This window comes from Octopus sinensis, linkage group LG10 (assembly GCF_006345805.1).
Source record: "Octopus sinensis linkage group LG10, ASM634580v1, whole genome shotgun sequence".
NCBI lineage: Eukaryota > Metazoa > Mollusca > Cephalopoda > Octopoda > Octopodidae > Octopus > Octopus sinensis.
In genome coordinates this window covers 52,039,657-52,056,629 of record NC_043006.1, presented here as the reverse complement: position 1 = coordinate 52,056,629, position 16,973 = coordinate 52,039,657, and the positions used below count along the sequence as shown (strand labels likewise).

Genomic DNA, 16,973 nt, shown 5'->3' with positions numbered 1-16,973 from the left:
AAGAAAAGACTTAAAGGAAAGAGATATAAGATGACCGACGAGACACTGCTACCGACACATTTGTCAGCTGTCACTGTTGACTAGAACTAAATCTAAAAAGCAGACGACACTGTAGACAGGAGGAAATGGAAATAGCAAACGACACATATCACGTGATCAAAGGGCGAGAAACAATTAGAGTGTATTCTCAGATGTTTATGTCATGGTTGTAACGTAATTTAATTTAATTTTTGTCATATATAAATACATATACATATATATATATAATATATATATACATATATATATATATATATATAAATTTGTGTGCGTGTGTATATACACTCACACACATACACACATATATATATATATATATATATATACATATATGTATATGTATGTATAAGCATTTGAACGTATGTGTGTGCCTGCTTATTTCTGTTTATCTCTCAGAGCAAACACACATGGTCACACACACGCACGCGCGCGTGTGTGTGTGTGTGTGTGCGTGTACGTATATACTTACAGCAAGAGATAGTCTCAAAGTGTCTACACCTTACAAAATTTTTGCTCTGCTATACAAATAGAGCTCATGCTTAAACAGATTTTTGAAGATGAGGCGTCTCTCCACAGCGCAAAGATTACATTTCTTTTCTATATTCCCGTAAAGATTCAATGGTCTTTTATTTGATGTTGCTATTGAAATGTTCTTCTCTTAAGTTTCTAAGAGATTGTTGGCTAATTATCGATGAGTAAAAAAAAAATTTTTTTAAAACAGAAATATTGCTGGAGAATACTTGTTTGAACTTCTCTCCTGGCATGACTGTCTATTGTTTACGTGACACAACAAAGTTTTGTTTTATGGAGGCTACTCCTGTTTCATAAATGACGTGTCTGCGATACGAGACATAATTTGCAGGATTGTGTTGGTATTTCTGCATGATCATTTAGCCTTAGACATTCTGGGAGAGAGTGTACGTGATATATCTGTCGTCTTTGTGATGTAACTACAGTTTAGTTAAAGATTGTCCTGATAAATTGCTTTCTAAATTTATAATCAACCGGAAGGTTTTGTGCATTACCATTTAGAAAAGTCTATGTGGTATTAGCTCTGACACTAAATAAAACGGACACACCTTTTATGGGGCGGTAACTGGAATTCACTGAGTAGATAATGTCTTTGAATCGACGACTTAGTAAAGCATTATTGTAGTAGTTTTTCTTATTAAAGATAAAATCATTTGATTTATGTATTAATGTGTTTATGCATGTTTGTGTACATATATATATGTATATGTTTATTTGCGTGTGTGTGTATGTGTGTGTGTGTGAGAGAGAGAGAGAGAGAGAGAGAGAGAGAGAGAGAGAGAGTACACACACATACACATATATAAGGTTCAAATGTACTGAAAATTAAGACAAAGACAAGTGAGAGAACAATAAGCAGATGTACTAGTTTGACACTCGGGAAGAATGGAAAAGTCTTTGATGTTTCGAGCCTACATTCTTCGACAGAAAGGGGTTAAAAAATGGAGAAAGAAAGGAAAAACGGAGAGAGAAAAGATGTGTCGGGATAAACGATTTAACATGATGATGATGATGGTGGTAGTGGTGGTGGTATATATATGTGGGTGCGTGCGTGTGTGTGTGTGTGTGTGTGTGTGTGTGTAAGTGCCGATACCTTGAAAAATCTACCAAAAACTCCAGATAAATATACACGTGGCTGAAAGCGGGCTTGTGGAAGAAAATTTAAAATGTACAATTATTTGGGTTTATATTTCCCCGAGTATTGTGTTGACGAAGGAGGAGGGCTTGTTTATTGCTTTAATCTAGAAATTGGAAACAATTCACAATTAACGTGAGGTCTTTTAAATTTTCTTTCACTAGCCCGCTTTCAGCTATGTGTATATTTAGCTGGAGTTTTTAATAGTTTTTTTTAAGGTATCGGCTCTTCAAGCATGCTGGAGATAGGTCGTTTTCACCCTTGCACCTTTAATATAATTATATGCATATGTACATTATTATTAATTTAATGTATAAATTGCCTGTAATTGCCTATAAATTTTTACAGTATGCTAAAAATTGCTAAAAATCATTAACGTGATTTTTATCCTTATAGTCTATTATGCATTTATATATATATATATATATATATATATATATATATATGTGTGTGTGTGTGGTGTGTGTGTGTGTGTGTGTAAGGCAAATAAGAAAATGAAGAGGATAAAAAAATCGACAAACATCAGCCTGTAAACATTCAATTATATCTATTTATTAATTGATTACAATCATATGTATAAGTGATCTAAATAAACGAATGAAATAAGCCAATAAATAAGTAAATATATAGATAAATAAAAATAAACGAGTAAGAATAAATGAGTGTACAAATACTAAACTCTCACAGCTGTTTCTACCATGGGGTTGCCCAATGTACCACATCACGCCAGTGATATAAAGGGATTTTACAAAGGTTGAACAAACATTGGACAGGGGTTGGACAATGGTTGAGCCCCAAGGCTGTGGGGAAGTATATATATAGCGTAATATATATATATATATATATATATATATATATATATATATATATATATATATATATATATAATTCATAAATGAGGGCAAAGGAAAAAATTCTAATGCCAAATATACCGAAAAATTGGACATATTGTCCATTAACCATAATGGACAATATGTCCAATTTTTCGGCATATTTGGCATTAGAATTTTTTTCCTTTGCCCTCATTTATGAATTGTTTATAAATTTAACCGTTAAAGGTATTCTTTAATATGCTGGCCATTGATAAAATTTTTTTCGAGAAAATATTTTTCTTTCGAAAAGAATTTTATCCTCACATTTGATATATATATATATATATATATATATGAAGGCAGTCTGCCCTGAAACAAAGTTTGACCACATCAAGCACAAATATATCGTTAGCTCCTCGAATGAGAACAGATATGGCTTTTGAGCCCAGAGAGTCTCTTAAAAAAAGACTTTCTATAAATATTGCAAACTTGTCTCAGTTCTGAATCTGTCATTTCATTGTGCTCTTTGAGCATGTTCAGATGCCTCTTCAGACCTATACACACACATACACACACACATACACACACACATATATATATATATAATATATATATATATATATATATATATATATATATATATATATATATAAACAATGCGGATGTGTGTTCGTCTGCATGTGTAAGCACTTAAAAATATGTAGTGTTTAATTATACTTTGAGTGGCATTGGGTAAGCCCACTTTTTCTAAATTAATACTTATACTAGGGATAGTTTCGAATCATAATGCACTAAGAACAGTTTTCACAGTTGTGTTGTTTTCAATGGGCCGACAGAACGGATTTCCTTGTTACTGTGGAACTCTTCTTGAGGAATGTGCGCAAAGATATCGGGCAAATGGTTTTTACCATATATGTATGCAGACCTAGACGCATTATGTGTGTGTGTGTGTGTGTGTGTGTGTGTGTGTATTCAATACAAACAGGAACAAGTAAGAAAAACAACAACACGTGGACGTGGAACAAGTACTGTATTATTATTGGACGGTCAGGAAAGGAAAGAAAAGAAAGAGGATTTCACGTTTCGAGCGGAGCTCTTCATCAGAAATATAGAAAAAGTTCAAAGATGGGAAGACGGAGAAAGAAAATCGCCAACGTCTGTGTATGTATGTATGTATGTATGTATGTATGTATGTATGTATGTATGTATGTATGTATTTATGTATGTATTATGTATGTATGTATGTTCAGACACATGCACATACATAAGTACATATTGGGTCATCCCATAAATAATGCGGTTTTTTTCAATTGCATATACATGTTTGTGAGAAAATGCATTTAGCGATAAGTGATTTGTATTTGAATTACCGTCTATTACCTAAATCGTAGATTAGTTTTGGTTACATGAAAATATGACAAAATTACAAGGAATCTCACACGTCCGAATTAGAAATGAAACCTAACGCAGTATTAAAACTCATATATCATTAAATATTCCACCTGTGAAATTCAAAGACGGGTTGCTATTTTATGCTCCAAACAAGCTCCTAAAAACAACTATTTTAAAACTTTTTAGGGATTCAGACATATTTTATATTCCATTTTGTTTTCATTGGGTTGTCCAGAAAGTTCGTGCCGATTTATAGTAGCTTACCTTTCGACTTATTTTAGAACATGGTTGAGTCCATAAGATAGGATTTGACTACACCTCAATTTAGAGCACAGTTTAAGTTATCTTTTCGTGGAAGAAGGTTTATGTTCCAATAACCTGTGTTAATTCTGTAACCCTTTAAAATGGAAGATTAAAAAGTTCATTTTCGGCACTTGATGCTTTGGGAACCCGACGAAAATTGCCGCAGCACGGCTAGCATGTGTTACCCCAGCCTCCATATTCCCCAGATATTACTCCTTCGGATTTCCACTTATTCAGGTCTCTGCAGAATAGTCTTAATGGTGAAAATTTCAATTCCTTTGATGATGTAAAAAAGATACCTTGATGAATTCTTTGCCATGAAACCACCTCAATTCTGGGAAGAGGTTATTTTCAAGTTAAAGGAAAGATGGAGATGCATTGTGCAACAAAATGGTTCATATTATTGGTTGATTGAAAATGTAATGGCAAGAATTTATTGAGCTTTTTCTTTCCTTTAAAAATTGGCACGAACTTTCCAGACAACCCAATAATTTAAACCCATGTTAATTTTACTAATATGAGTTAACTTAACGTTTGGTTTCTTTTTTTTTTTTTGTAGGGATTTCAGTAAAGTTCCACCAAAGCCAGCACCAAAAGTTAAGGCTCGACCTAAGTCTTATTCCTCTGATCAAGACTTAGAATGTTTTCAGTGTATGGTTAATCCGAATCTACAATCAAGATCTTTCCGAATTCTTCAAGAGACGCTGGAACGTAAGTCAATAATCTGATGTATTACTTTTAATCGGACTTAATTCCGTACAGATCTATTTTGAGATTTTTCCTAACACACACACACACACACACACACGCACGCACACACACACTCACACACACGCACACTCACACACACGCACATACACACACATACACACACGTATACACACACACACGTGTGTGTGTGTGTGCACATATACATACGTACACACACATGTATAACACGAAATTTCAGAAGGGGTATATATATTGATTTTAGCCGCCGATGCACTCATATATTTATTAAATACACGCATCTAGCATGTTTATACAACCTCACCGTGGACAGGAAGAGAGGGATCGATTATACAGCTGCTTCATATCCCAATAGTCTCATCAGCAGTCACGTTATATTTCAGTGTAGTTATATTAAGTGCCACTGTCATTAGTCTTATACTTAAATCAGGTAGACTGCTTTCAACATTTAACACATTTCCAGGCAGAATGCTTAGCGACATTTCGTTCGTCTTTACGTTCTGAGTTCAAATTCCATCGAGGTCGACTTGGCAAAAGGCATAGCGACATTTTGTCCACCTTTTCGTTTTGACTTCAAATTCCGCTGACGTTGACTTTGCCCTTCATCTTCCTGGGGTCGATTAAATGAGTACCAGTTGAGCACTGGGGTCGATGTAATCGACTTGTCTCCTCCACTAAAATTGCTGGCCTTGTGTCAAAATTTGAAATCATGATTATTATTTCTAAGACTGCCTATAACTATAGTCATTAGAGTGTCGGGTAAAATCAAAATGCCTTGTGGTATTTGTTCGAGCACTTTCCGTTCAAAGTTCAAATCCCGCAAAGTCAAAAAGCAATGTCGATAAAATAAAGTAATTGTCAAGTACAGGGGTCGACTAACCTTCACCCCATAACATTTCTGACCTTATGCCAAAATTTGAAATAAAAGCAGCGAGCTGGTAGAATCATTAACGCGTCGAACAAAATGCTTAGCTGCATTTCTTCTGGTTCTTTACGTTCTGCTTTCAAAGCTCATCGAAAACAAGGCAGCAATCAACTGGATGAAGTATCAGAGCGTCGGAGAATGTTTTATGAAATTAAATTTTAAAGTTGTGAAGTCGAATCCCGCTGAGGTTGCCTTTCCTTCTTTTTGGGCCGATAAAACGAAATACTAGTCAAACACTAGGATCGATGTTATCGAATAATCCCATCTTCACAAAACTGCTGGTTTTATGTCTAAATCGGAAACAACTATATTTATTGTCAAAAGTCATTCGAATATCGAATGCGTGCGTTCGTGTACGTACACACACAAGTTTCCAAGCTGAAGATAACGTCCCCTTCTTTTAGGCTACCAATCTCCGAGACCCTGGAGGGGGACATCAAGGCAACCCTTTACTCTTCTCACTAAGCATCTAATCAAGAAAAGAAATCACCCAATATAATTTCGTTTTCATTATAAAGTTCCACAAATATATTTTGTGATTTTCTTAATGAAATAGTAATTTATTAAATCGTTTCATATTTCTAGGTTTGCCACCGGTTGAGCTGACACCACCCACAGTTACTGAAAATTCTTCTGAGGACAGGAATTCCGGAGTTTACGTAGAAAACGACACACAGTGGGCGTCTCCACCAGTGGATGAAAACTCACACAACCAAGACGAAATAGTTCCCGAAACTAGCGGTTAATATACATACATATATACATACACACACACACATACGTATATATGTACGTAAGTGTATGCAAATGTATGTATGTATATATATATATAATATATATATATATATATATATATATATATAATATATATGCGTATATATGTATGTACGTATGTATGTATGTATATATATTATATATATATATATTATATATATATATATATATATGTATGTATGTATGTATGTATGTATGTATGTATAAGTAACTAACGACTTTACATAGAATAGAGTAATAATTCTCCCCAGTCACAACCGTGGAGTTAAAACCTTCCTGATTTTCAACGTCAATTATGACAGAAAGTTTTTAAAATGTGTATATGTGTGTATGTGTCTGAGTATTGTGACGCTCACCCCAGACACGCATATACACACGCATATATACAGCTAAATGTATATATAGTGTGCATTTAACATGGACTTGTGTGACCAAAGAGTGAATTCTCCACATAAAGACTGCCAGACTATCAAACAACCATTGTAACATCTTTCCAGTTAATGACTAACTTTTACCACACATTTATGATACAAAAAAAAATATCATTGTCTAGCATTCTTAACTCAGTTTTTTACTGCTTGGAATGTTTTATCTTAAACATATGTTATTTATAGCGGCCCTATAACACCTTTTATACTAAAAAAATACAATCTCTGTGCTTAGATTATAACCTCAAAAATATTTTTGTCGTGTACCATGGAGTTTGAAGTAAAAGCTTAGCTTACACCTTGAGCCGAGTTTTTATGACGTGTTATGATTTTTAATGGAACCATTTAAATTTTACTTCTTTCGCAAATGGCATAATGTTATTTGCGATATGTTTCCTATTCTAAAAATTTAGCCCATTTGTGACTATTCTAAAGAAACACTTAATCAAACTTAAGCTGTTAAACTCTGAGATAAAAGAAAATTTACCGGTTTGAGTTAGAGAAAAGAACAATGTTTTAAACTAATGAAAAGTCCGCTCTCACCCAGTGAGATGTTAGTCACAACTAATTATTTTTATTGTTATTACGAATATGATTCGAGAGTGGTGAACTGGCAGAGTCGCTAGCTTGACAGGTAAAACGTTTAGCACATTTCGTCCGTCTTCAAGTTCTGAGTTCAAGTGCCACTGGGGTCGACTCTGATTTTCATCCTTTCGGGGTCGATAAATTTAGTACTATTTGAGTACTGACGTCAATGTGACCAACTCACTCGAAATTACTGGCCTTGGGCTTAAACTTAAAACCAATATGATTTGGCGAGCGGGTAGAATGCTTAGCAGCGTTTCTTCTAGCTCTTCAAACTCTGAAGATCAAATTCTGTGAGATCGACTTTGCCTATCATCCTTTTGTGGTCAATAAAATAAATACTAGTTGGCACCTGCGTCTAAAATTGCTGACCTTATACGAAAACTTGAAACCATTATTAATATGAATAATGACACCACAGACAATCAGCAAACTAGACTAACAATATGGAAATTGCGTTATTTTCTTGATTTCAAATGGAGTTTAATTTTTTTCTGTAGCTATATTGAAAAGTGCAGAAACTTACAAAGAGAAGTATGAACCCATTGTTTTAATTTTACAAGGATTTGTCTGGATGCGAATCGGATTAGAGTACATTCCCATTTCAAATCAGATTGGTGAATTTTTCTCTCGCCAAGTGACATTCACGAACGAAATTGAACTCTGTAATTCAAGCTAACATATATGTCGTCAGTTATACCATGATTATGTCACCCACAGCAATAACATTTACTATCTACAGTAGTAAATGTTACTGCTGTAGATGATATTTACTGCAAATTATATTGAGTTTTTTTTCTGGTACTTCACAGCAAAAATGACTGAATCCAATCATCACCCTTCTCTGAAACTTTGAAATAGGCAGAAAAAAAAGTTTCAATTTTGGCAACAACATTATTGTAAATAAAGTACTTTAGCACTGGTGAAATTATTTCTGGTATATATATTTATATATATCAAATAGTAATATAACTAATGTATTTTAGCGGATGTGTATAGCTAACAGAAGCGATTCCAGTATATCGCTGGCAGTTATATTTTTTTAAATCTTATTTCGTTAGGTCCAGAGTTATTTAATATTGATCTCAAATTTTGTCATAAGGCCAGAAATTTTAAGGAAGAGTAAGTTTACTACATTGACCCCAGTACACAACTGGTACTTTATTTTTTATTGACCCTGAAATGATAAAAAGTAAAGTCGATCTCGGCAAAACTTGAACTCAGAACATAAAGACAAACGAATTGCCGCTAAACATTTTGCCCGGCGCGGTAACGATTCTGCCAGCTCACCACCTTAGGGTTGTAAAATACTGAGGCCGACCTGAACTCCATTGAAACTCGGAAGTACAAAGACGATACTGTATTTAGTACATGAAGGGCATTTTGTCTGGAATTGCATCAATTTATTCTTATTGACAACTGAACTGTTCCAGAGAAGCACTGTATCGCCAGGAGAATATTGGTTGTGATCTTCCGAAATCAAACACAAGTCCCAATTTCGCATTGAAACTAACACATTAACATGTGTTACTAATGTTTCAGTGAATGACGTAAACACCAAACAATTTCATTCCCTTATTCTAGAAATTTGTTGATCTTTGTGGTTTGTGAAAGAAATCCATTTATCAGAAAAGTATTATTTATTGTTTCCAAGCGTTATATCTAATATATTATTATAAATTTGTTGATCGTGTATAAACTTTGAAAGACTACAGAAATCAGAAATATTATTTTGTTGTGTATTAAATATTTATTTCGTTTTATATTTTCCTTGAATTTTACTAAATTTTCTAATAAATTTAAATCAAACCCTCTTTAGAGAAAAACAGTGTTAATTTTTTTTTTAACAAAATTTTCATTAAAATTATGTATGCTAATTCTAGATAGCCGTATTCTATTTTTCAATTGTACTTTTACTGATTTCAGTCATTGCTTTGCGGCCAAGCTGGTGCACCGCTTTTATGCTTATTAGTTCATATGGGTGCCAGCACTTATTTCAGCCTCTTATTTATTTTATCGATCCTATTTCGTAAATGGTTTCAATATCAGAACAGAAATATAATATAAATTTCCAATTATAGAATCTGTTTTCTATGAGTCTGTAGATGGTTAAGGTGAAGCGTGGTGTGACCATCTAATAATGACTCAGATCAGAAGGCTGTAGTAATGCATGTAATGCGCCAGTGAGGAAAAGAGAGAGACACAACCGAGTAGAAGGTTTAGAGAAAGTCTTTATTGGTATGTTAACATGTGTGTGTCATGTATACAAAATAAATGACAGGCTGTCATGAGAACAAAGTGTATGTGAGTCTGCGTGTGCTTTAAATACATATAAGAACAACGAATAGGAAGAAAATGAAATTCTAGAATGAGAGGTTAGACGAATGTTCATAGACACATGAATGAGAAATACCAGTTCGTTGTCAATTGTACACGTTGATAGAAATACTGTATTAAGAAGTTGTGGCGATGATGCAGGACCGGTTGTGGTATTTGTCGTACGAAGTTGTGGTTGTAATACTGCTGCCTGGGTTACTTGTACAGCTGTTAACCATGGAACCAAAGACCTAGAGAACGAGTTGCTGGATTTTTATAAATAACAGTAGGCTCAAATTGGATTGTGAACAAGCTGTCTCACTTGATCTTATTTAGGGACTTCGATTGGTTATGGTGCATATTGGCGCGTTAGAGTAGGAGACAAATTACGCCAATACCAACCAATCAGAGTAGTCGACACAACGGGGTCCAAATAGCGGCCAAAGGTTAGTTGTTATCTGCTACGTTCGTATGTACGTATATATAATAAAGGGGAGAGAGGAATTTCACTCGAGTGTACGCTAAAAGTCTTTGGCCCAACAGAAGCTACATTAAATTTCTGGAACTCACTGATTTGTTCAAACCTCGTATTACGTATACTAATTCATTTTTAATTTTCAGAAAATTGTATCATTTACATTATTTATTTGGCTGCCTTGAGAGGTTTTGGAGACGTAAACTGTCATGGCTTTTGTAGTTTATGCGACTGTTATGTGCTATAATTCTCACTCATGTTGGTCTTCATTGATCTGATTTTCTTTCATTCCTACACGAAGTTTGAAAATTCATAAATTATATATAGTAACAGTAAATTACCAGTCCAGTAATAGATCGTTTTCCATCATCTGCCTCTTTCTTTCCCGATTGTACTTGTAATTCAAAGGTTCAGCCTTCTCACTGATTTAGTTTAGAATTACGTTAATGTTACGCCTATTCGGGAAAAACTCAGCTATTTACAAAAACTTCAGTCGGTTCAACAATAGAAAGCTCTTCATCGAAATCGACGGAGAATCCACTACCATATGACACAGTTTAGTACTACTTGTAAGTACATACATACTTGATGAAAAACTATTGTGGTTTCGGGTTATTTTAAACTTCCATCAAACTTACAGTGTCTGATTCATGCTCTCTGAAATAGTTTTAAAACTTGCCTATTATTTCTCACTATAAAAATTGTTAGCAATTGATAGCTAGCAATTTAACTGTTGTCGTAAATAGGATACATTTTAATTTCATACTTTATTGTCCTTTTTTTACCGTTAGTATGCGACACCATCACATGCTAGTGAGTGTATTTAAACATGACAATTATATCGTATATCATCAGGTTAAATGTCTAACATACTTGAACCGATCAAGACCGTCTTCAACTATGTTTGCAATTTACAAAAATGCAATATATCAATCGATCCAGATCGCCAAGTTTACAGAGAAAGTTGTGACCTGACCACAAAACCTGGGAGAGTTCGTTGTAAACCATCGGCCTTTTGATTGTCAGTGTAGTTTACCAGTATAGCACTCTAGTGACTCTCTTTGAACTGAAACCGACCATCTACAAAATACAGAATATATTTTTAGCGTCTTTTTTTATTCAGTGTTCAGCTTGTTTACACTAGGTAACAGTAACAGCCGATTCAATAAGTTTCAAACGAACCATACTCAAAACGATGTTATTAAATTACAAGTTTCAGTCATTTTTCATAATCGAAGTAAATCTTCCCACCACTCCTCCTCATCCTCCTCTTCCTCCTATTTCTCCTCCTTTACTTCTCCAAATGTGTGGCCTTGTAACAATATTAGAAGGGATTGTCATTTCGTTTTAACATGTCATACGAATATTATAACATGCGTATGAGATGACACTGAACAATAGAATTGTCAAAACAACATAAATCAAATCAACGTTTTTTTTTTTATTATTTTATTTTTAACTTTTTTTTTTTAGAAATAATGCTTATAAGTAGGGGAATGTAAAACAATATGTCTGTGCCTTGTTATTACTTCCATCTCGACACAGACCTTCTACAATGCATGTAACCTATATAGAGAAATAGTGACAAACAGTCACGTGTCTGCCGGTTTCAGTCTATTTTGTTGTTTTTATTACATAATTCTGTTCAGAGAAGCAACGACCGTATGTATTACGTAGCAGACACCAGACACTATGATCTGTAGTTCCCACACACTCTGCGCTTCAAATTTTCTGTTTAGAAAAATATATATAAAAAAGGAGAGCAAAAACAAAACATTAGTATTGTTATTAAGACAGTGAATGTTGGACGGGGATGCTAGACAAAATGTACTGTGGTATTTGGTTGCATCTCTTAACATTCTTAAATGAAATCCCACCGAGATTTCTTTGCTTTTCATCCTTCTGGAATCGATAAAATAAATACTTTAGTTCGCTTTGCTCTAGTATATGCAGCCACAAATTAGTAAATGTGACCAATATTCCTTCTGTTTTTGCTTTGGATATGCTTAGAAATTTGCATGCGTGCGAATTTTATATTTTGCTTCGATATAAAATATTCAGTTTCGTCGTAAAAGCTTGCGTATGCCCTATTATCCCCTTTTTGTGCTAATTGTAAAACATGTGTGCGCACACAGTTGCACAGCTTAGAGGGAGCATTAGTAGTGGGCAGTGGGGTTACCCAGCAACAGACAGTCATCCTCTTCAGTGAGGTGTCTTGCATCCTTAGCTTAAACACCTTGAAAATCCCAAGTTTCGTCCTCATGGGTGAGTAAGTTCGAGGCAGACAGTGTAGCTACATTAGAAATCACTAATAGCACTGTCACATTACCAAAAACTGCTTTTTGTTTTGCATTTAACTGAGGCACATTTTCCGTTGCAGCAACAGTTAATTCCCCTTGCTGTCTTGCATTTAACTTTCATTAAGAACTGTAAGGAGTGAAAGTGATGCGTTTCTTCAATAGTAGAAAATGAAGACATTACAACGTAAGAGGTGTTAAACGGTCAAAGTAAGATACGTAAATATTCAAAGATAAAGACAGAATTCTTTTTGTTTAGATCTCGGATTTCATGTGGACGTGTTGAGAGTTGTAAATGTGTCTCGTGCAATGTCGTATCCTAGACTAAGACAATGAATTTTCAAATGGTTCAGTCCATAACAAATAGGAACAAGAAATTAAATTTGAAACTGAGGACAAAAGAATAAAAATGAAATATCAATATACTTCATTTTTATTCTTTTTTCTTCAGTTTCAAATTTATATTCACAATAGTTGAAATTGGAATGGAATTGTGTGACGCTCATGCTTTCTTATCTACATCATCAGTATTTTAAGGAAGTAAAATGGCTTCAAGCGAGGAACTTTGTTCTGCCCTCGCCTTGATGATGATTTACATCAAAAGTGATAAACGTAACTGAGTACTGCAAAGTATTTTAGTCCGGCACTTTTACAACATATACCGTTAAACACCACCTAAACCTCATCTTTTATAACCATTTCTTATGTTGGTGCAGATGCACAAATTTATAGAAGTGTATTGGCAAGTAATTCGACCCAAGTACTTGATATTTGTTTTGTCGACTCGCTACTCGCTTAGAACAATTAAAAGCAGAGTTGAATCGGGCGATATCTAAACTCTGAACATAGAAAGATGTGACTAAATAACGCATGGCAATTTATCGTCCGCTATATTTTTTTCGTCTCTACTACATGGTAGTCTTCACGTCAGGCATGGGCAACCTTTTAGAGAAGTGGGCTGCATGAGACGTGGATTATCATCAGGCGAGCCGCACTACTAAAAACATTCAAGGTAATTATTCGTTAGGCTTGCTATTTAGAAAGTCTCGCAGGCCGTTTTGCTAGTTATAGCTGCCAAATACCCCTCAAATATCAGCCTAGTTATAGCTGCCAAATATCACTCAAATATCAGCCTAACTCTAAAAAAATACGCATGGAAGACTGTTAATTATTGATCTGTTCGATTCTTAGTTAAGCTGAACAACAATCCTGGTATGAACAAGTCAAAAGTGAGTCTCTGTCTGGTCACTTGAAGCGCTAAGAATAGCAGATAATTCTCTTGAAAATTACACTTTACTATCTTGAAAAAGATAATATAGTTCTAGTACGCAATGCTTGAGAGATAAACAAGATAGTCATGGCTGCAACACCTTTAATCATAGGTTTTCTCAGCCACGATTAACCTTTAAACATTTCGTTTGAAAGATTTTTATCATCTTTATTGCAAAAGGAATCGTTTTCTAAGCCCCGGGGCACCTCTGACAGTTCAAGTTGAACGCCAGTTTTGGGATGTTATTCAAATTATTGATCTGGTAACATTTCCAGGTTGATCAATTTCCGATTGTTGACGAAATTAATACACCTCACGGTAAAATAATTTATTCCATTCGGCTGTTTCACTCCAACACTTGTTTCGTATCACCACTATGTTCGCGTGAAGATACTGTCGTGTGCTTTTTCACTTACAAGATCCAAATGAAGGGATAGTATCCATGGTTATTGTAGTCCCTAGAAAACAATGCGAGATTTATGCCATTAAATTCCCTTTGTGGGTGAACACGAGCAGAAGAGACACGTGCAAGGATAGAATGTCTTCGTGCCGGTGTTCTGGAGAGTAAAACTTGGCGTAGGGATTTGAATAGAACAGTGAAATGAAAGGATGAGACACAAGTGAGTGGTGAATGTCTGAGTAAGAGGTGGCATTAAAAACTTCGCCGGTTCCGAAGAACAGGAGGTCATTATAGTACCGGTGCAGTGGTCCCCAAACCGTGCACCGCAAGATGTAATTAGGTACGACTCGAAAAAGTAAGATTAAATTTCAATTTTGTTTAATTAATTTAACAACTCGAGTAAGGAGAGGGCAAGGCAAAGATACCCACTGTGTTTTGAGTTTAAATCAGCAACACAGAGGTACATAACTTAATACGACGATTTAATTAGTACAGTACTCTTCCACTTCTATATTTAGGCCATTGCTGTTCGACCATTATTGTTCCTTAGACAAGTAGTATAACGAACAATAATAATGATCGCTGTTCGACCATTATTGTTCGTTAGTGCAGTAGTTTAACGAACAATAATAATAGATGCTTCTAATACAGGCACAAATCCAGAAATTTGGTGGAAAGTATTAGTCGATGCTATCGACTCCAGTACTTTAGTGATACTGTATATTATTGACCCGGGAGAAATAAAAGGAAGAGCCGACCTCATTGGAATTTGAAACCAGCACATAAAGAGTAGGTTCAAATACCATAAAGGTTTTTGTCCAATGACCTAACAATCCACTAATTTGAATTTTTTTTCTTTAAGCACGGGTACAAAGCCTTAAATTTGTGGGAGGGGATTAGCCGATGCTAGTAACCACATTTCCAGACTGAGGTTTTATATTATCGACCCTGAAAGAAATGATGACTGACAAAATTAAACTGAGTAGGATTTGAACTCAGAACGTAAAAAGCCGGAACAATTCCACCAAGGCATCCTGTTCAATGTTCTAACAATTCGACCAATCCACTGCTTTCACGACCCTACCGCTGCTGCTGCTGCTGTGGCTGCTGCTGCTGATGATAATGATGATGATGATGATTGTAATTTAGTCACAAGGTCAACAATTTTGCGAGAAGTGGGTTAATCACAATTACATCACCCCTGTCTGAACTGGTATTTTGTTTACTCGGCGCTCTGACTATTAAGCCAAGCATGAAACATATTCGTTTACACTGATCCCTATAACTGGACTGCTATTTATTTTATTGATTCTGGTTGTAATAAAAGATAAAAATCCAACATTGATGGGATTTGAATTCAAAATGTAAAGAAACGTAGGTAAATATAAGCCAATTTTTATCCATCTCTCTACCGATTCTATCAATTTATCCAACCACAACAACAACAAAAACGACAACAGCCTCTGTTTTATCACAGTGTTTGTATTATGTAATGCTAATTATGTAATGGAAACATTCACTATTTTGTTTTGCGTCTCAGAAACAGCTATCATTTATCTGGCAGTACAAGTCTCGCCCAATGCAAAATGGAGTATAAATATAGAGGAAAAAGAAAAGAAAAAAAAAACGCTTATAAAACAATCGTAATGATTGGAGATAAGTAGGATGTAAAAGACGTCAAATTCAACTTATGTCTCATCAACAGTTTCATATTACCCACGCATACACACACACATACATACACTCGCGCATGCACACACAAACAAGTACTTACGCATGCACGCACATGTAATAATAATAAAGCCATTATAAAACCCTTGTGTAGTCTGAAATGAGCATTGCTTTAGTTCTGTTACAGGGTACAAGTAATCTGTGAAAAAAGATTTATTAAAAGGATATATTTCAGTTTTAAATGAATTTAGACCTGCGATTTAATTTTCTATTTCTTTACTACCCACAAGGGGCTAAACACAGAGAGGACAAACAAGGATAGACAAAGGGATTAAGTCGATTATATCGACCCCAGTGCGTAACTGGTACTTATTTAATCGACCCCGAAAGGATGAAAGGCAAAGTCGACCTCGGCGGAATTTGAACTCAGAACGTAGCGGCAGACGAAATACCGCTAAGCATTTCGCCCAGCGTGCCAACGATTCTGCCAGCTCGCCAATTTTCAACATGGCCGCCGTCATTACCTATACAAACCATTGTGTAATTCTGCACTCACAATCCTAGAAAACCTCAATTCATTAGGAGAACGAACTTTAGTTTTGAATGGCATGTAGTCTTAAAATGTCTCTCATTTAAGTTCAAATAATCATTAAAAAAAATGTTTTTAAACTTAATAAATTTAACGGTGATAATGAACTTTTTGATAGCTGCAAGTTTCTTTATGCTCTTCACAGTTAATTTCATCTTAATTAGAACAAAAATCATTAAAATTTCCATTTGACAATTGGAAAAAAAAATGCGCACACACACACATTCCACCCTCACCCTACACAACACAAACTTACACACTCTCACTCATTCACTTTTTCTTTCTCTTTCAAACACGCGCAC

General features: G+C 34.9%; 1 protein-coding gene across 1 annotated transcript in view; it reads left to right on the top strand.

Moving 5' to 3' along the window:
- LOC115216709 (PDZ and LIM domain protein 1-like) overlaps positions 1-9,378 on the top strand; it is a 65,125-nt gene extending 55,747 nt beyond the window's left edge. The window contains exons 3-4 of the mRNA XM_029786242.2: positions 4,772-4,923; positions 6,452-9,378. Coding sequence (XP_029642102.1) covers positions 4,772-4,923; positions 6,452-6,612 — 313 coding nt within the window. The 3' untranslated portion in view covers positions 6,613-9,378. The remainder of the gene's footprint in view (positions 1-4,771; positions 4,924-6,451) is intronic.
- The last annotated feature ends 7,595 nt before the right edge of the window (positions 9,379-16,973 follow it).